Genomic DNA, 21,197 nt, shown 5'->3' on the forward strand with positions numbered 1-21,197 from the left:
GGTTTACACAGCTTCACTGGAACCTCATTGGTGATATGTGTATCTTCAACCATTGGTTTTGGGTGGATATGTCCTGTTTTGGATATCCAGTACCTCCTTGTGCAACATTCCCCCTAAACCCAAGCAATTGTTGTACAACGGGAGTGCACAGTCATGATCATTTAGGGCAGTGGTTCTCAACCTGTGGGTCCCCAAATGTTTTGGTCTTCAACTCCCATAACTCCTAACAGCTGGTAAACTGGCTGGGATTTCTTGGAGTTGTAGGCCAAAACACCTGGGGACTCACAGGTTGAGAACCACTGGTTTCAAGGCTTGATGGGGTAACTTGATGCAGAAACCCAGCCTTTGTCTAATTTTATATATGGACTATGCCTCCATCTTACTGAAATAGAGCAATTTAAAGCAGCAGCAGATAGTGAGATCGCAAAAACCAAAGCGTGAAAACCGAGATCTGTAGCCAGTGGGCCGCCTGTGGATCCATGTGCCTGGTGAGAGAAAGAAACTAAATCTAATGTTCCCCAATCAAGAAGTCTCATGAACTGAAGAAGAAGCCACCAAGGTATTTTATTTTATTCAATTCCAGCTGGAAGGGATGACAGTTTGTGCTAAGCCACAAAATGAAGCTGAGATTCTGACATAGGCAAAGCATACATTTTAATATACAGAAACCTTTTGTATTTCCCGCTCACACCCCAGCTGGAGCTGGCTTTGTGTGATTGGCAGAGCTGGGCCTGACGTCGCAGCCATCTCGGAGGATCCCTCTGGGAGGCGGGAGTGCAGCACCCACCAGCCAATCAGAGAGCGTCCCCCACTTCGAATGCAGATTCCCGCTCTACAAGGTCTGGCAGGGGCAGGATACTCATCCAGACAAAGGAGTGCAAAGTGTCCTTAGAGGATTACTGCTGTCCCAGTCTAGGGATGAAACAAAGAGGGGCCATCAGGTCCCATGAGTTCTATGGTATGTTCTTTTGTGTTGGTGAGTGACCCATTAAGGTAGGCTGGGCACCCAAGGCACCCATGTCCTTTATAGTCCATACAGAGCATTGTTAAAAGTTATAGGATTAGCAAATCCAGTCCTGGGAAAGGGGAAATGTCATTGTGGATAGTGGGGCAAGTCATCCCAGTACAGAGAAGAAAATGCCAGGTGACAAATGTCCTTTCTCATGTCCAAGTAGCTGCACAAAGGACAGGCAGCCTGGCCTCAGGATCCTGTTGTCTTATGCACAGCTCTGACACCACGAGATGCAGAGCCAACCTTAAGAAATGGGGCCACAAAGTGGACTCCATGACATGTGAATGTGGTAAAGAGCAAACCACAGACCACTTATTACAATGCAACCTGAGCCGGGCCACATGCACAATGGAGGACCTTCCTATAGCAACATCAGAGGCACCCCAAGTGGCCAGTTACTGGTTAAAGGACATTTAGCAAAATACCAAGTTTTTTAAACTGTGTATTTTTTAAATACATTACAACCATACCCTTCTGAGACAATAAATAAATAATGCACAGCTAGGTTTATGGTGCCAATAGAGATGGATTGGTCCCAGGGATGATGGGTGCTTGTATCCATTGTTGTGATGACTAGGAAGCGCTGGAGGGGACTTCGAGGTCAAGGGGTGCAGGTGAAAGGTTACCGGAGCTGGATCAGTGGCTTGATCCTCCAAAGGAGTTTTATATCAAGAATAAAATATAACACATTAAACATATACACACACGGGGGTCCATGGATACCGAGGAGGACCCAGTGTATGGAGACCTAGGTGTCCATAGAGCAAGGGTTGGCTAAAGAGTTAGTTGGGGTGCAAGGAAGTGATATAAGGAGGGAAGGAGGGAAAGGAGCCCCTCTCCGGGGGCTGTGGGGCTGTGCAGTCATGTGCAAGAGGTGAAGGCAGGGAATAAAGTCACAGGAGGCAATAGAGGATACAAAGAGTCAGAGATAAGAGAGTAACACGCCGTGATGCACATTTATTGAGGGGTTACTTGTGATAAAAATAATAATAAAAAGGGTAAGGATCAATGCATTATGTATCGCCGGTAGCTGCTTCTGGTCTCCTCCATATCTCTGATCATTCACATAGTCAATCTCCGTGGGGCTCTTGACTCCTGATCGCCGTGGCTCTCTCTACCACAGCTCTGGAAGGGAATTTAGAGTATAATTTGATGGGGGGGGGGGGGGTCATGTTCGACATTACTACAATAGTGAGACAGGATCTGGGAAACAGTCCAAGATGAGCCTGGGAATGGAGAGCGTTATTTGCGCACAGAAAGCAAAGTTCATCTCTTGTGTCGGTCAGGGTGCTCCTTACTTGGCATTGAATGATCCTCTTTTGGCCTAGTCTCACTCACAAATTCAGGTGTGATACATAAAGTTTCTCATAGAGCTGCAAGAAATGTTTATATATTATATAAAATGTATATATTTCAAGCACGGACAAACTTTCGAAGAACAATTTTTGCCAACATAAATGTAATAGTATTTCAGTGGAAGACCCCTGGGGGCTATCCAGTCCAACCCCCTTCTGCCATGCAGGAAAAGCACAAAGTACCCCCAAACAGATGGCCACACAGCCTTTGTAATAATGATAATGATTGATAATGATAACAGCAGAAACCCCAGGGGCCATCCAGTTCAACTTCCTTCTGCCATGCAGGAAAAGCACAAGCAAAGCACTCCCAACAGATGGCCACCCAGTCTTTGTAATAATGATAATAATAACAGCAGAAACCCCAGGGGCCATCCAGTTCAACTTCCTTCTGCCATGCAGGAAAAGCACAAACAAAGCACACCCAAGGGCTCCAGAGAACCGCTGTTGTAAAGTATTCCACTTTGTCTAGATAGTGTAGAACCTGCAAATGTGATTGTTTAGGGTTGCAGTTCCCTACATTTGCCACAGCCTGGATTGCCAGGCTAGTTAGGGGATTCTGGGATTTTTGTCCAATTAAAAAAAACCAATGTGATGATTCTTAGGGGTGTATTCATATGCCACCACTATCCTGCTTAATTGAACAGATGGAGAGAGCAGCAATGTGATTTAAAAGGCTTGTCGTGCTTCACCTTCTTGTTTTTCTAAAGTGTTTGGCTACTTTCTGAAACTGGTGGTTATCTCTCACCCCCCTTTGTCTTTCTTCCTGCTTCCTTCCTTCTGACAGTCACTCCTATTGTTTAGGAAGTCAGTTGGAGCAAAACACTGGCTTCCAACTTCCTCCTTCCATTTCTCTCTGTTTTTCTAAAAGCACAGAAATGAAACAGCTGTTAACTCTAGCTCTTTTTTGAGGAGGTTGGCTCTATTTGCAGAAAGCGGAGTTTCTTTCCATATCTCCCAAACCGTGTGGGAATTGGGCCACGTGGCCAAATGATAAGGCCACGGGCACTTTTTAAACACAGCAAGTCAGTTCCAGGTCCCTTTCTTGTTCTTTTCTGGTGCCTGCAAACTGCCAGAAAGAGAGAATGAGAACTCTGGGGCTTCTCCTTCTTGCATTCATCTCTTGGTCTTTGGGAACAGCCGAAGGTAGCCTCAGCCCAGCAGAGAAGAAATCCAAGAAAGGCAAGCCGATCAAGGAGGAGGACAATGTCCTGGTCTTAAAAAAGAGCAATTTTGATCAGGCCCTGAATGAAACAAAGTACCTGCTGGTTGAATTCTGTGAGTATTTCTTTTTTGTTCTAAAGATGTCAATAATTAATATTGACATCTGTCAGTTAATGCACACTGGTTTCTGTCTTTGACAGTTGGCCTTGAATCTATTTAGACCAAAGAGTATTTGCAGGTTACCAAAATCTAAACCTAATTCTCCCTTAACTACTGCTTCACCTGTAAAATATTTGTTCTGTAGGTAGAACAGTCGGGTAGAAGGCAAGGCCCTTTCTACACTGCCATATAATCCAGATTATCAAAGCAGAAAATCTATATTATCTGCATTGAACTGGACTATATGACTCTACATTGCCAGATTATTTGGATTTCATATTGCAGTGTGGAAGGATCCTAAGTGTGCAAAACTGAAGATGTGCACAGGTGGCATCTCACATAGTCTCCATGTGATTTTGGGTAGAGAAAAAGGGAAAAAACATGTCATAAATTCAGTTGTTAGTGCCTATTAGGATAGACTTGTGGAAGCAGGATAACTGGATAATTGGATTATATGGCAGTGCAGACTCATAAAATCCAGTTCAAAGCAAATAATGTGGACGATCTGTTTTGATAATCTGGATTATATGATAGTGTAGATCCAGGCTCAAATGTTCTTGAGTTCCAGCTTCCAGAGTTCCTCAGTTTAACTGTGCTCACCTGAGACCACATCTACATTGCCATATAATCCAGTTTCTGAATCCAAATTATCAGCTTTGAACTGGGTTATATGGCAGTGTAGATGCAGCCTGAGCTGCCAGGATCTGCCTTTCCAAGGGCAGCTGGCATTATTGAAGAGAGGTGCAACATTGAAGGCCCTCAACCTGGAATTTGTCTGCTCTTAAGGAGATTGCCACTGCAATGCAATAGCACCTTGGTCACACCAAAAATAGGGTCACTAGGCTGAGAACTGGAGAGTTCCCCTTTAATAATTAGCAGATGCAAAAAATCCCTCATTTTACACAGGAGCCATTTCAATCCCTTTGTGACCTCATGGCGCATCCCACGCCAGAGCTCCCTGTTGGCTGTGGCCACCCCCAGTTCCTTCAAGGCAGTCACTTCAAGGATACCATCCATCCACCTTGCCCTTGGTCGACCCCTCTTTCTTTTTCCTTCCATTTTCCTAGCATCATTGTCTTCTCCAAGCTTTCCTCTCTTCTCATTATGTGGCCAAATACTTCACCTTTGCTTCTATGTAATATCCTTCCCTCCAGTGAGCTGTCAGGCTTTTTTCCTGGAGTATGGACTGGTTTGATCTTCTTGTGATTCAAGGCTCTCTCAGAATTTTCCTCCAACGACACAGTTCAAAAGCATTCCTCTTCCTTCACTCAGCCTTCCTTGTGGCCCAGCTCTTGCATCTATTGATGACTACGGGAAATACCACCGCTTTAACTATGTGGACCTTCGTTGCCAGTGTGATGTCTCTACTCTTCACCATTTTATCAAGATTGGCCATTGCTCTCCTCCCAAGAAGGAAATGTTTCCTGCAGACAGCAGTTTGTGTCTGCAGTCATTTTTGTGCCTAGAAATACAAAATCTATCACTGCTTCCACGTTTTCTCTCTCTATTTGCCAGTTATCAGTCAGTCTGGCTGACATCATCTGATGGTTAACTGAAACCCAGCTTTTGCACTTTCTTCTTTCATCTTTGTTATATGGCTTCTCAGCTCCTTCTCTCTTTCAGCCATCAAAGCAGTATCATCTGCATATCTACGGTTGTTAATGTTTCTTTCAGCAATTTTAACTCCAGCCTTGGATTTGCCAAGCCCCACATGTCCCATGATGTGTTCTGCATACAACAGTGGTTCCCAACCATTCCAACGAGAGCGACCGATCTCACAAAACCCTCTTATAGTGCTGAGGCTTATTAAATATGGTTTTCTGTGGATGAACAGATGGCAACTACTGGATGGCATATGTTCTGTATCAGAAACTAGAGCTCATGTGGTCTATCCAATGCAATTTTCTGAATCAGCACCCCAAATAACCAAACCAAATTTAAAGTTGACCAAAAATTGATTCATAACCCTTTTGGTACTAATGTTGGAGAATAGTCCCTGGTCAAAGTGGTCCCTGGTCAAGTGGTCCCTGGTAAAAAAAAAAAAGGTTGGGAACCATTGGCATACAAGTTGGAATAGGTCGGATGAGAGTATGCAGCCTTGCTATACTCCTTTCCCAATCTTGAACCAGTCTGTTGTTCCGTGGTCTGTTCTTACTGTTGCAACTTGGTCGTTATACAGATTCCTCAGGAGAGAGACAAGGTGGCTTGGTATCCCCGTACCACCAAGAACTTGCCAAAATGTATTATGATCAAAGACTTTAGAATAGTCAATAAAATAGAAATAGATGTTTTTCTGAAACTCCCTGCCTTCCTCCATTATCCAGCAGATATTGGCAATTTGGTTTCTCGTTCCTCTGCCTTTTCTAAACCCAGTTTGTACAGTACATCTGGAAACTCTCGCTCCATGTATTTCTGGAGTCTACCTTGCAGGATCCTGAGCATTACCTTACTGGCATGAGAAATAAGGGCCACTGTATAAAAGTTTGATCATTCTTTAGGGTTTCCATTTCTTGGTATGGGGATATAAGTTTACTGCATGTTTAATAGAAATGATTTATACCCACCCTGACAAAAAAAAAGAAAAGAAAAAAAGTCTTCTCAAAATGAAAATATGCCAAAGAAAAACTAAAACTAAAACAATACATGGAATATATCTACCTGAAAGTATATGAAATAAAAGAGGGCAGATGGATTAAGGTCAGAGAATCACCACCACCACCATCCTCTTTATTGTTATTATTATTATTTTACTGACACAAAAATACAGTATGACACAGCAAACGAGATATATATGCTGAATTTCATATCACAAAATCACAAGTCGAACACTTCCCAAGCGTTTACGACTGTGTGATATTATTATTATTATTATTATTATTATTATTTATTTCTACTCATGCTGGAAGGCATCACTAAGGGACTTCTAGTCCAACTCATTGTCAATGCAGAGAAAGGAGAAAAAGACAACGTGTGCCCTACTCTGCTGGGTAGAAGATGTTTACTCACCATATCTCTGTTTCATTTTTTAATAAGTCACACATCAAGCACTACCATTTTCAGACCATCAACATATGCTGGCAAAATGAATAACTTCACCAAATCCTCACTTATGTGCATAGCAAGTTGAACACACAGACACATGGACTGCGTGTGTGTGTGTGTGTGCATGCAATCAGAGTAGGCAATCATTAGAGTTGTGGTTTTTCCAGATGAGGGCAAATATTACAGGATGTAGCCATATGTTCTTTTATGTGGGGCTCCTTCTACACGGCCATATCAAATCCAGATTATCTGCATTTAACTGGATTATATGGCAGTATAATATAATCCAGATTAAACCAGATAATCAGATTATCTGTTTAATAATTTAGAAGGAGCCTAAATAGACTCGGGGCTTCCCCAGATTGGACAAAATATGTCAAGGGATTGCTGTTTTTGTTGCTGTGGTTGTTGGAGTAGGGCTTTATATCTCCAAATAGTGTTTATGTTCTCCACGACTTTTTCTCTAGCAGGTCACAGCATGAGCGGCATCATTTTTTAAATTCCCACAATATATAAGAACAAGATGTTCCCCTCTCTTCTCTTACTTCCTTTAAAAATTAGTTATAATGCTACAGTGCAGGGATGTCAAACTCATTTTCATCAGGGATCATATGAGCCTTATGATTGCCTTCAAAGGGCTTTTGAATCCAAGATGGCCCAGACTCAGCCAGCAGGCCTTGAGTTTACACATATGCAATAGTGCATCAATGCAATAGGACTTTTACACTATACATTTTTCTTAAAAACTCAAATGGGAGAACATTTGCCTTTGATGTCAGCAAACCATGCACAATTTCAAGAAAGACCTTAACCCACTAGTGCAGAGCCAACAATTTTACCACGAACAGTGCTCCCCTTAAAGAAGGGGATTTTGGGCGCAACTACAGCCCAAAACTTGTGTTGTTGAAGGCTTTCATGGCTGAAATCACTGGGTTGCTGTGAGTTTTTTGGGATGTATGGCCATGTTCCAGAAGCATTCTCTCCTAACATTTCACCTAGATCTATGGCAGGCATCCTCAGAGGTTATGAGGTCTGTTGGAAACTAGGAAAGTGAGGTTTATATATCTGTGGAAATATGTCCAGGATGGGATAAAGAACTCTTGTCTGTTTGAGGCAAGTGTGAATGTTGCAATTGGCCATCTTGATTAGCATTGAATGGCCTTACACCTTCAAAGCCTGGCTGCTTCCTACCTGGGGTAATCCTTTGTTGGGAGGTGTTAGCTGGCCCAGATTGTTTCCTGTCTGTAATTCCCCTGTTTTTTAGTGTTGTTCTTTATTTACTGTCCTGATCTTAGAGTTTTTCAGTACTGGTAGCCAGATTTGGTTCCTTTTCGTGGTTTCTCAAAGAGCTAGAGAAGGTCAGGGATTTCTCCAGGGCAAGGACAGGCAAACTATGGTTTGCTAGATGTTAGACTGACTCCCATCAGATGTGGCCAGCTGTTGTCGTCATCACCTTCATCATCTTTCTCGCAAGATTGGGACTCAAAGCAGCTTACATATTAAAATGGTTACAATCTAGTTTAAAACATACATAAAACAGAAGTAAACTACTATTGAACTTGTTCTGTGGATTAGGTACAGCACTTTGTATAGTTCAGCCTAAAATCAGATATGGATCCAATGTTACCTCTAGCGTCAGAAGGCCTTGCTAAATTGTTGTATCACTGTAAAGATAAATAATCATATATCTTTGTTATCATGTCTTTGCAGACATTGCTTTATCTGGGGCATCTCAGAGCCTGGCTGCTGAATTTGCTAAAGCCGCGGAGCAATTCAAGAACGATGCTGTGGATATCCAATTCGGCAAAGTAGACGTTGCGGATCAGAAAGATTTGAAAAAGGAATTCGACATCCAAGAATATCCCACACTGAAGTTTTTTATAGATGGCAACAGGAAAAATCCCATTGATTGCAAAGGTAAATGAAGACATAGTGATCTTGCAGGCAGCTGTTTTCCCACAAGGGGGCGCTTGTGCCTCATGCTCAAGTGAGGAATAGGCGAATGTCAAAATGGGAACTGAAGGCAACATGCATAATAATAATAATCATAATAATAATAATAATAATAATAAATATGGATGAAAACATTGAGTAGGGGGAGACACATGTGTCACAAAGAGTGGCCAGTTGTGCATTGTCAGAAGAGGGCATATATTGGCATATCTTCCCAGGACTGGAGATGAGACTTAGAGGAAGGCCCTGTTAATGTTGTTAAGCTGCATATGTCAGATTTAAAATAATGCATTTAATTAGTTATCTGAAAAGCTTCAAAGAATGCAAATCAAATTAAAATACGAGCTTTTCCATGTGCAAAATAATTGTGTAAACTAAGCCACAGTGTTTAAGAAGGAAATACATATTGTGTAAGTCACCCTACTGCCATGGTCTGAACTCTTTGAAGTCCAATGAGTCATGATTTCTCAACAGACTGTGGTCCCAGGGTACAGCTATCATAATCTCAAAAATGAACATATGGTAGGTACTGCTTCATGTTCCATTTCCAGAGAGCAAGTGCCAGAAATGAGCAACTACAATTTTATCATGCACATTTATCAAATAGTAGCTTCAAACAGGAACAGAGTGAAACATCTTACCAAAGAAACAGCAGACGGACATAGCCTCCAACCATCCCAATTTGGTAGAGACGGTCCCAATTAATCCTTGTTTTCCCCCTTTGCAGCTACTTTCTTTCCTCTACTCCTATTTGACATCTTAATCCTCACTGTAGTTCAGCTGAGGCAAATTGAGTTCAGTTTACTGCAACTGAGACTGTTGAAAATAGCAACCTTCTTCAAACCTCCACTAATTATTTGTTATGTATATAATTAAAATTGCTTACTCTATTGTATATTGGTATGCAATTTGACCTTAACTCTTTGTTGTGTGAGGGGCTGCAGACCATGTGATCAGATCTGGGCTTGTTCAGGACTCAGACTCTATTTTAGAAACAGTATACTTTCAGATGCCAGCAGGAAAAGTATGCTTACAGACTCCACTGGACTTTCAGACCAGACAGAGACTCTGTTAGACTCTCAGAACAGAGAGATACTTTGGACTATTGATTCTAAGAAAGATGCCCAGTGTTACCTACACAGAGAAACTACTTCAAACCTATTTATAACTGGATTGATATGCAAAGTACCTGTATGCTGAATACATGAAGTTTGTGAGTAAACCAACTATGTTACTTTTAAAGAAATCTGCTTATTTTTGTCTCTTGAGAGCATGATTTAAAGGCAAAGATATTTTAAGGGAGAGTAGATGTTTTTGGGCAACTAAAAGAACACTTCTGAAACTCTGCTATCTATCTATATATCTATCTGTTTTTTTGTACATTGGCATATCTTTGTCTCTAACAGTTCAAAGACATATTTAGGGTGTCAGTCTAACAGCTGAGAAACATAATTGCCTTTCATGAATGCCATTTTCCCAAAAGCATCACTCTTAACTGGTGATGCTTTGACCAAGAGATTATGGCTTCATTAATCGAAATATTGTGACTTCTAATAAGGTCATGCCTTTCCAAAGGTCATAAAATCTCCAAAAGATTATGGAGATTTCCATTTTCCAAAAGAAGCAAATTGAATTCAAAATCCAGAATTTCTTTGACCACAGTTAAATCAATGGGGGAGAGGAGCATGCCTTCCCCAGTAGACTCAGGCACAAAATAAACTCTAGTAGCTTCTCCTAGCTTGTTTCAGTCTTCCTCATTGTTGTCACACTGTCTTCCCTGCCAAAGAGCTTTGTTTGGAAACTTCCTCCTTGATTGAATTGCTGGTTTGTTTCTAGCATTTCCCTTTGGGTGCCTTAAATACCTCCCCGCTTTAAAGTGGTACCTATTTATCTACTCACATTTGCTTTTGAACTGCTAGGTAGGCAGAAGCTGTGCTAAAGGCCAGGAGCTCACCCTGACGCAGGCTTCAAACTGCCAACCTTTCAATTGGCAAGATTTACTGCAGCTGGCAGTTAACCTGCTGTGCTAAAGCCCAGCTTGTTTGAGGATATTTTCAAGCTGCTGGTGATTAAATCCATGTAATCTATTCAGCTCCGTTTCTGAATAAAGGTCAACATAAACAAATCTAGGAGCTCATCAGCTGGAACTGGAGAAAGCAGGGGAAATCATTTTCTTTGTGTGTGGAAGTATCTCCTTTGTGAGGGATGTCACGAGATAGGTTTGGAAAGTGACTTATAGTTTTCCAATCACAGCTTTCCTGGAATCGCTGCACACTGGACAAGCACGTGCCACAGAAGCAAGCAAAACCTAGTACAGTCCATTCACAGCAACAAACATTTTTTAGTCAGTCAGTAAACTCACAGATTCAGTTTTCATCCAAAAATATTAGGAGGCTTTAATCTTCACTGTTGCACTATTTACAGCTGTATAATCAGGATATGCAGATCCACAATCAGATTTGTGCTTACAAACAATGCTCATAGACAGATATTCATGATGTGTTCACACAGAAAGAGAGAGATTGATCATCTTATCTCCTTTTTATAACCACCTGCTGACTGGTCATCAGTAGGGGACCAATGACTGATGCAACTCCTTGTTATAAACCTCACATGATTCTGACCCCGCGATTTCTGCATGCCTCTTAGGTATTTCATTACCAGTCATTCCCCAGGTGTTATCACCTGCCCATCAAAACTGTATTTTCATATCAATTCAATGCTGATTTTTATCTAACAAGGGATTCCATCTTTAAAGAAGACAAAGAGTTTACTTAACCCCATCACACAGGATCCCCTCCTCCTGCCTCAACCATTTTCTTGGAGAAGACATAAAGCATCATTCTTAAGATACCACTTCTATGGATTCCTTTACCTTCCCTCTCAATCCTGTTGTTCTAGAGGAGACCCAAGGCACTGTTCTTATGACAGACACCACTTCTATGGAATCCTTTACTTTCTTTCTCGGTCCCACTACTCTAGAGGAGCCACAAGGCACCATTCTATCTTCCTATAGTTAACAACAACTTTATTTATATTCCGCTCTAGCTCTCCAAGGGGACTCAGAGCAGATTACAACATACACAGGTAGGCAAACATTCAATGTATTTAATACAGTAGAATAATAATGACATACAAAAACACAGAACAAAGGTAAATGTTTCCCCTTTAATCTCCAGCTTTCTGATGGCGATGCTCAACTCTGACCATGGGGAGTTGTTCTTGTCCCATTTCCAAGCCAAGGAGCCTGTTGTCTGAAGACACCTCCTGGTTGTGTTGCCGGCATGGCTGCATGGGCGCCTTTATTACTTTCCTGACAAAGTGGTACATATTGATCTACTCACATTTGCATGTTTTTGAACTTCTAGGTTGGCAGAAGCTAGATCTAACAGTGAGAGCTCACCCCGACCTATGGCTTCAAACTGCCAACCTTTAGGTCAGCAGATTCAACAATTCAACGGTTCAACCCGTTGTGCCAAAAGGTTTAAAACTAGCAATAGTGCCATTTCAAAAGCTGAGATTACTATGATGGAGAAAATGTAGCAAAATCAAAGTGGTGATATCTTACAATTGTGCTATTCCTTAGGATTACATTAATTAAAAAAATAGTGTTCCAGGTGCATGCAGAAGCACTTTGTAAAAGAAGTGGAGCATAGGAGATTGCCCATAGGAACCCCCATTCTTCCAAATCACTAAACCGATTCAACATGGGTGAATCTGTTGGGTATTATTCCATGTGTTTTTAAAGTGCTTTATCCCATTTCCACGTGCATCAGGAGACCAGAAGATGATTTCTCTCTGGCTTCAGCCCACCCCACCCCTCACACCCCATTTCTCCACACTTCTAACACAGTTCACTGATGAGATATCACGGATGGCAGCCAGAAGTCTGTCTGTTCCATATGATGGGCTCCAGGGTACTTTGTGTATGAACTGTTTAAGAAGTATGTAGAAAAAGGGGGAGAACTTGCATGTGATGAAGTCCTTAGTGTGCAAAAAACATGATAAGCATCAACAGAACATGTCTATGTCATTGTCCACAGAGTTTGTTTTAGACCATGTCCCCTGTCCAAATGAGAAAAGCTTAGTTGTGCAATACTTGCTCTCACCCAGGTTTATTACCTTTTTTTCCAGAAAGAACACACACACAGAGTTCTTCTGTACCCTCTAATTTAATTAAGCAGTCTGCTCAATAAGCCTTTGAATGGTCTGAAAATCATTGTAGATTACACGATCCATCAATATTTTGCTTTGGGGGGAGGGCTAGGCAGCATTTTCAAGAGTTCCCATAAAAATCGTGGTGCTACGTGCTCTTTCAAGGTATTTCAGGGAGAGTGGCATGACCTGAAAGAACATCTTCAAAAGCTAGTGATTAGGCAGCTAATTGACAACATGTCCAATTAAGCAGGGAAGGCCTGAAAGCATACAGGAGAATTAGATCGGCAGCAGCGATGTTGTATTTCTGGAGTTCAAGGGGACTCTCAACTAAGTCCCAAGATCAGCCCTAGCATATGTGGGGCCGGGATTTGGGACATGTGTTTGGTTGCGGATGTGGAACATGCTTTGAGCTTTACTAGGATTATGTTCTTTACAAATATAATTTTACTTGGCAAAGTTCTAGGCAGATCTTTAACCTTTCCATGGTTTCCACTTCTTATGTTTGTGTTCCTAATGCCACAACTCCTTAATACAGTTCCTTATGTTGTGGTGACCCCCAACCATAAAATTGTTTTAGTTGCTACTTCATAACTGTAATTTTGCTACTGTTATGGGGATTGATTTTATCATTTGGGAGTTGTAGTTGCTGGGATTTATAGTTCACCTACAATCAAAGAGCATTCTGAACTCCACCAACAATGGAATTGAATCAAACTTGGCACACAGAACTCCCATGACTGACAAAAAATACTAGAAGGATTCAGTGGACACTGACCTTGAGTTTTGGAGCTGTAGTTCACCTATATCCAGAGAGCACTATGGATTCAAACAATGATGGATCTGGACCAAACTTGGTATGAATACTCAATATGTCCAAATATGAAAACTGGTGAAGTTTGAGGAAAATAGACCTTAACATTTTGGAGTTTTAGTTTCTGGGATTTATAGTTCACCTACAATCAAAGAGCATTTTGAACCCCACTAATAATAGAATTGGGCCAAACTTCCCACATAGAACCCACGTGACCAACAAAAAATACTCTGTTTTCTGATGGTCTTTGGTGACCCCTCTGACACCCACTCAAAAACAAGTGTGCAGCTTGTTTTTGCAGGCTGTAGAAGGACAAGGACAGCAGAGTCTTTAGAGTCATAGGGAAGCAATGTCAGGTTCAAAGTATCCAGTTCAATGCATTGTCAAAGACTTTAATGGCCTCTGGTATCTCCGAAGATGCTAGCCACAGATGCAGATGAAAAGACAGGAGAAAATGCTTCTAGAATACATTGGCCACACTGCTTGGAAACCACACAACACTATGTAGCTCAACTTGCTAAGACATATGCATCCAGATTATATAGGAAGATGTGTTGAAGGGTTTCCTCTGGGCATACCCTTATTTGGGTCCCTTTCTGGGGTGAAATTTTGAGGTTCATAGAAGCATGGCAATGCTAGCCAGGCCCAACACCCAGATTCCAATGCAAAGTATTAATATCTCCAGTGGTGAGTTCTTATAAATGTACAGTTGCCTATGCAAAGGCTTTTGCTAAACACTTGAAATTCACCAGAGCAGAAAATATGGAAAGCATTGCTCTTTGGCACAAAGCTGTTCCACATTTGCTTGGTGCACCATTGATCAGCCTGAAAGAAGCTCATGACAATTAATATCTGGCCCTACCCACTGTGCTGGACACACACTTGACTTGGTCTTCTGTCAGGGCTGGGAAGAAGGTGGCGGTGTGGAGGAGTTATCAATCTCCCCTTTGCCATGGACTGACCACCACCTGATCAAGTTTAGACTTGCTGCAACTTCTAACCTCCGCAGGGGTGGTGGACCCATTAAGATGGTCAGCCCCAGGAGGCTTATGGATCCAGAAGGACTCCTGATGGCTCTTGAGGATGTTTCCGCTGCCTTGGATGGTGATTCTGTTGATGCCCTGGTCGCTCACTGGAATAGGGAGTTGACTAGGGCAATAGACACGATTGCTCCGGAGTGCCCCCTCTTAAGTCGCCGAGCGAAACCTGCCCCTTGGTTCAACGAGGAGCTGGTGGAGCTGAAGCGAACAAAGAGGTGGCTAGAGAGCGTGTGGAGGAAAGAGCCCACGAGCCAAACCGAACACGCCTACGCCTTTATCTAATGGCGTATGGCGCAGCAATAGAGGCCGCGCAAAATGCTTTCTACTCGGCCAATATTGTGTCCGCAAGGAACCGTCCGGCAGAGCTGTTCCGAGTAGTCAGAGGGTTGTTGAATCCCACCTCGAGTGGGTCCCCTGACGACTCGGCAGCGCGCTGTGAAGCATTTGCTCAGTACTTTGCGGACAAAGTCGCTTTGATCCGCGCGGGCTTTGACACCACATTAACTGCAGTCTCTGAGGATGTAACTCAAGCATCTGCTTGTCCAGTTTTGTTGGATTCGTTTCACTCTGTTCAACTCGATGAGGTCATCAGGGTTCTGGGAGAGGCGAGACCTACCACATGCATCCTAGACCCCTGCCCTTCCTGGCTGGTAAAAGAAGCCAGAGGGGGTTTGGCAGAGTGGGTAAAGGTGGTGGTTAATGCTTCCCTTTGGGAAGGCAATATTCCAGCCAGCTTAAAACAAGCTGTTATTAAACCGCTGTTGAAAAAACCATCACTAGACCCCACTCAATTCGTCAACTTTCGGCCAGTTTCCAATCTCTCCTGGAATGTGTGGTGGCCTCGCAACTCCAGGAATTCCTCGTGGACATGGACTATCTAGATCTGTCACAGTCTGGCTTTAGGCTGGGACATGGTACCGAGACAGCCTTGGTCGCCTTAGTGGATGATCTTCGCCGGGAATTGGACAGGGGGAGTGTGTCCCTGCTGGTTCTGCTGGACCTCTCTTCGGCCTTCGATACCGTCAACCATGGTATCCTTCTGGGACGCCTCGCAGGAATGGGTCTTGGGGGTACTGCATTGCAGTGGCTCCAGTCATTCCTCGAGGGTCGTTCTCAGAAGGTGTCTTTAGGGGGCACCTGCTCGACTCCTCGGCCATTTTACTGTGGAGTCCCGCAGGGTTCAGTACTGTCCCCTATGTTGTTCAACATATACATGAAGCCGTTGGGAGAGATCATCCGGAGTTTTGGGGTGTGGTGTCATCTGTACGCAGATGATGTCCAACCTCTATCACTCTTTTTCACCTGCTACTAAGGAGGCTGTTCAGGTCCTGAACCGGTGCTTGGCCGCTGTCACGGACTGGATGAGGGACAACAGATTGAAACTAAATCCAGACAAGACAGAGGTACTCCTGGTCAGTCATAAGACCGAACAAGGTACGGGGTTACAGCCTGTGCTGGACGGGGTCACACTCCCCCTAAAAGCACAGGTACGCAGGCTGGGAGTTCTCCTGGATTCATCGCTGAGTCTGGAACCCCAGGTTTCGGCAGTGGTCAGGGGAGCTTTTGCACAATTAAAACCTGTGCGCCAGCTGCGTCCGTACCTTGGGAAGGCTGACTTGGCCACGGTAGCACACGCTTTGGTTACATCCTGCTTAGATTACTGCAATGCTCTCTACGTGGGGTTGCCTCTGAAGACTGCCCGGAAGCTGCAGCAAGTACAACGCGCGGCAGCCAGATTACTAATGGGTGCTGGGTACAGGGAGCACACCACTCCGCTGTTACTCGAGCTCCACTGGCTGCCGATTAGCTTCCGAGCACAATTCAAAGTGCTGGTGTTAACCTATAAAGCCCTAAACGACTCCGGCCCTGTTTACCTCTCCGAACGTATTCTCCCCTACGAGCCATCAAGACCATTAAGATCATCTGGAGGGGCCCTGCTCTCGGTCCCACCGCCTGCACAAGCACGGCTGGTGGGGACGAGGGACAGGGCCTTCTCAATGGTGGCCCCTCGACTTTGGAACTCCCTCCCATTAGAGATCAGAACTGCCCCCTCCATCATGATGTTCAGGAAATTAACAAAGACCTGGTTGTGGAACGTGGCATTTGACAACTGATCTAATTATTTGCCCACATGAAAGGACGATGATGAATGGGATTGTGCTGGTGTTGGACGATTTGGCTCTTTTAACTGTGATGATAATGTTTTAATGTGTATGGTGCTGATATTTTAATCGTGTAATGAAGTGGCATTGTGTTGTTATTGTATATTTTTTGTATGTTAACACATGTTGTGAACCGGTCCGAATCCCTCTTTGAAGGTGAGAGGGTCGGTATATAAAATCTCAAAATAAAAATAAAATAAATGACATCTATTGATTAGTACTGGTTGGTGGCTCCAGTGGTGGATAGGTAGCAAATCAATTCTGGGTTTTAACTCACATTTGAAAGGAATTGTCTAAGGTGCTGAACTTGCTTTGGGCAAGTAAGATTGAGCATATTGGCCAACATCTTTAATGAATGGCCTAAAATGTGGAATTGTAGAATTCTACATTTGGAAGAGACCTCGTGGTCCATCCAGTCCAACCCCATTCTGCCAAGAAGCAGGAAAATCACATTCAAAGCACCTCTGACAGATGGCCATCCAGCTTCTGTTTAAAACATCCAAAGAAAGACCCTCCACTACTCTCTGGGACAGAGAGTTTCACTGCTGAACAGCTCTCATAGTTAGGAAGTTCTTCCTAATTTCAGGTGGAATCTTTTTTCCTATAGTTTGAAGCCATTGTTTCATTGCATCCTAGACTCCAGGCTAGCTGAAAACAAGCTTGCTCCCTCCTCTCTATGGCTTCCCCTCACATATTTATACATAGCCCTCATCAAGTCTCATCTCAGCCTTCTCTTCTGCAGACTAAACATTCCCAACTCTTTAAGCTGCTCCTCATAAGGCTTGTTCCCCAGAATCTTGATCATTTTAGTCACCCTCCTCTGGTCACATACCAGCTTGTCAGCATCTCCATTCAATTACAGTGCCCAGAATTGGACACACTGTGATTCCAGATGTGGTCTCACTAAGGCAGAACAGAGGGGTAGCATGACTTCCCTGAATCTAGGCACTAGACTCCTATTTATGCAGTTCAAAATCCCATTGGCATTTTAAACTGCCGTATCACATTGTTGCCTCATGTTTAACTTGTTGTCCACAAGGACTCCAAGGTCTTTTTCATACGTACTGCTGTTGAGCCACACATCCCTCATCCTGTATCTTTGCATTTCATTTTTTCTGCCTAATTGGAGTATCTTACATTTGTGTTGTTGAAGGCTTTCATGACTGGAATCACTGGGTTGCTGTGAGTTTTCTGGGCTGTATGGCCATATTCCAGAGGCATTCTCTCCTGACGTTATTTGCATTTGTTCCTGTTGAACTTCATTTTGTTAGTTTTGGCTATTCCTCTCTCTAATCTGTTAAGATAGTTTTGAATTCTGCTCCTGTCTTCTGGAGTATTGGCAATCTCTCCCAATGTAGTGTTGTCTGCAAACTTGATCATGTCTTATAACCCGTCATCTAATTCATTAATAAAGATGTTGAACAAAACTGGGCTCAGGTCAGAACTCTGCTTCTGGCACTCCACTCGTCACTTCTTTCCAGGATGAAGAGGAAGTATTGGGGAGAATTACCCATTGGGATTGTTCACTTAACCAATTACAGAACCAGCTAACCGTAGTTTTGCCTAGCCCACATGTGACTAGTTTGTTTGCCAGAACGTCATGGGGGACCTTGTTGAAGGCCTTACCGAAATCCAGATACGCTACATCCATGGCATTCCCCGCATCTACCTAGCTTGTAACTCTATTGAAAAAAGAGATCAGAATGGATTCATTGCTATGCTGACTTAGAAGCTACCAACTGCTAAACGGATTCTTTTCTCCTTCTTTATAGGAGTCAGAGAAGCCTCTGCCTTTGTGACATGGGTTCAAAGGAGAATCGGATCAAGCACCGTACTTCTCAATAGCACAGACCAGGCCAAAGCTTTCATAGACCTTGAAGGTTTGGCAGTGATAGGCTTTTTCGAGGTATTTCTTTACCTATTTTAAATGTATGTCTTCTGATAAGTGGTAAATGTCTTCTGAGTACAGAACAAAAACAATAATAAATCCCCATCAGTTGAAACAGTGTAGAAGCCTTGAAATAGTGATAGTAAAGAGCCATCAATGAAAATCAAAACATGAAAGCCAAATAAAAAAAATAAAATGCCTGGCAGAAGAAAGGAGGAACTTTGACATCTCCCTTAGGAGAGTAATCCTTTATCACAGGCATGGGCAAACTAGGGCCCTCCTTCCAGACATTTTGGATTTCAATTCCCACAATTCCTAACAGCCTCAGGTCCCTTCCTTTCCTCCGATCAGCCACTTAAGCAGCTGAGGAGGGAAAGGAAAGGCCTGAGGCTGCTAGGAATTGTGGGAATTGAAATCCAAAACATCTGGAAGGAGGGCCCAAGTTTGCCCATGCCTGCTCTACCAGGAGTCTACTGCAGAGAAAGTTTGTATTCTGATAGGCACTCAGCACAACACCATGAAAGATGACCTTACAAATTAGGCCAGAACAAGGTAATAGATATGCTATTATAGACTGCAATTATTTTAGTAAAGGTAAAGGTTTTCCCCTGACATTAAGTCCAGTTGTGTCCAACTCTGGGGGTTGGTGCTCATCTCAATTTCTAAGCCAAAGAGTCGGCATTGTCCGTAGACACCTCCAAGGTCATGTGGTTAGCATGTCTGCACCACCCACATTAATGAAGGGAGAATACATCCCCCATTTGATCAGGAATAGGTCAGGAAAAGAAAGTTATTTTCCAAAGTGATGAAACTGAAGGAAGACAATTCAAACGTCAGTTCAAATGATGTTGCATTCTCTATTTTTCTCCAACTCGGTCTGTTTTCAGGCTAGAGCAAAAGCATAAGTGACGTGCTGCTTGATTCCAGAAAAGGGACCTATTCATATTCCTGCCTGGATGTTTGCGAGTATTTCACTGATGATGGCAGAAGATATTTGTGTACTGGGTGGGGACCCCTCTATCATGGCCACATCAGTTTTAGTTTAGAGGTTCCAGTGCTTGGAAAAGTTACTTTTTGGGACTCCCATTAGGCCATTGAGACATGTTGGCTGAGAGGAAAAGTTGGAATCTGCAGACTAAATGTGTGACTTTTACAAGCTCTGGAAAGCACCAGTTCTTGCTTCATTGTCCAGGCAGAACATATTTTTTCCCCCTTCATTTCTTCCAGTCTGCTATATTACTGAAGTACAATCTTTTTTATTGAACAGAAACTTCAGGATGGAGCTGTGGAAGTTTTCTATGATTCTGCAAGAGAGGTCCCAGAACTCCCTTTTGGGGTAACAGCCAGTAAAGACATTTTCGCTAAGTTTGGTGTCAGAGAAGACATGGTGGTTGTATTTCAAAAGGTATCTAATACATCATGTGCATTAAGAACAAAGGCATTCTCAAATATCTCCATGCACAAGGCCATCTTATCAATAGTTCAATTGGAGCAGTTGTTCCTGGTCCTGCACTGGCTGTGTACATGGGGCTGAAAGAAAAAGATGTTGTTTACCTCCACATTTAGAGCTACCCAAGGGCTTGATGCGGTCATGTTATTGCCTATAAGGGAAATGTATTGGCAGGTCTCATGCTACATCCAGGATTGGCAGACGTAGGAAGACCCTTCGATCTGTTCAGTGGGGGATAAACTTAGGAAGAGTTATACTCATGCCTTTTTCAAGAGCAGCTAGGGCTAGATTTGATTTATTTTCTGAAGTCTGATATTTCTTGTGCTCTAGGGGAAACCAATTCATAACGAAGCATCTGAAGAAGGCAAATTGAATAAAGTGGAGCTCACTAGATTAATCAAAACTTTTACTATGGATTTAGTAACAGAGTATAATCTTGAGGTAAGTTTGATGTTTGGCATCTAAAACCAATGGTGCTATCAAGAGGGCATATTTTGTGGATTTTCTGCTGAATGCAGAAAGACTGTATTCTCTGTATGAATACAATTGGACAGCACAGTCTGTATCTGTTCCATATCAATTTCATATGCATTCAGTTATAAATTGATACCTAGTAATTTCTACACCATTCTTTGCATTGTTTGTAATGCAAAGAAAGTGTGTAAATCAGACACACTCTAAAGCAGTGGTTCTCAACCTGTGGGTCCTCAGATGTTTTGGCCTTCAACTCCCAGAAATCCTAATAGCTGGTAAACTGACTGGGATTTCTGGGAGTTGTAGGCCAAAACACCTGGGTTGAGAACCACTGGTCTAAAGGGCATTCTAACCTTCATTCTTCCAATATCTGTAACAAACAGATTTTTGTTTTGTTTTCTAGACATCTGTGAAGATATTTGATGTACCTGTTGAAAGCCACCTTGTTCTATTCATGCCCAAGAATTCAGACACATTCAAGGAAGTTTATGAAAATTTGTCATCTGTTGCCCCGGAGTTCAGAGGGAAG

The 21,197-nt window shown here is 42.8% G+C and overlaps 1 protein-coding gene across 1 annotated transcript in view; it reads left to right on the plus strand.

The window, feature by feature from the left end:
• Positions 1-3,234: 3,234 nt before the first annotated feature.
• Positions 3,235-21,197, plus strand: part of PDILT (protein disulfide isomerase like, testis expressed) — a 29,722-nt gene continuing 11,759 nt past the window's right edge. Inside the window, exons 1-6 of the mRNA XM_060786408.2 lie at positions 3,235-3,645; positions 8,443-8,649; positions 18,629-18,762; positions 20,012-20,149; positions 20,525-20,635; positions 21,072-21,197. Of these exons, the coding sequence (XP_060642391.2) occupies positions 3,453-3,645; positions 8,443-8,649; positions 18,629-18,762; positions 20,012-20,149; positions 20,525-20,635; positions 21,072-21,197 (909 nt within the window). The 5' untranslated portion in view covers positions 3,235-3,452. The remainder of the gene's footprint in view (positions 3,646-8,442; positions 8,650-18,628; positions 18,763-20,011; positions 20,150-20,524; positions 20,636-21,071) is intronic.

Source organism: Anolis sagrei, chromosome X, assembly GCF_037176765.1.
Source record: "Anolis sagrei isolate rAnoSag1 chromosome X, rAnoSag1.mat, whole genome shotgun sequence".
NCBI lineage: Eukaryota > Metazoa > Chordata > Lepidosauria > Squamata > Dactyloidae > Anolis > Anolis sagrei.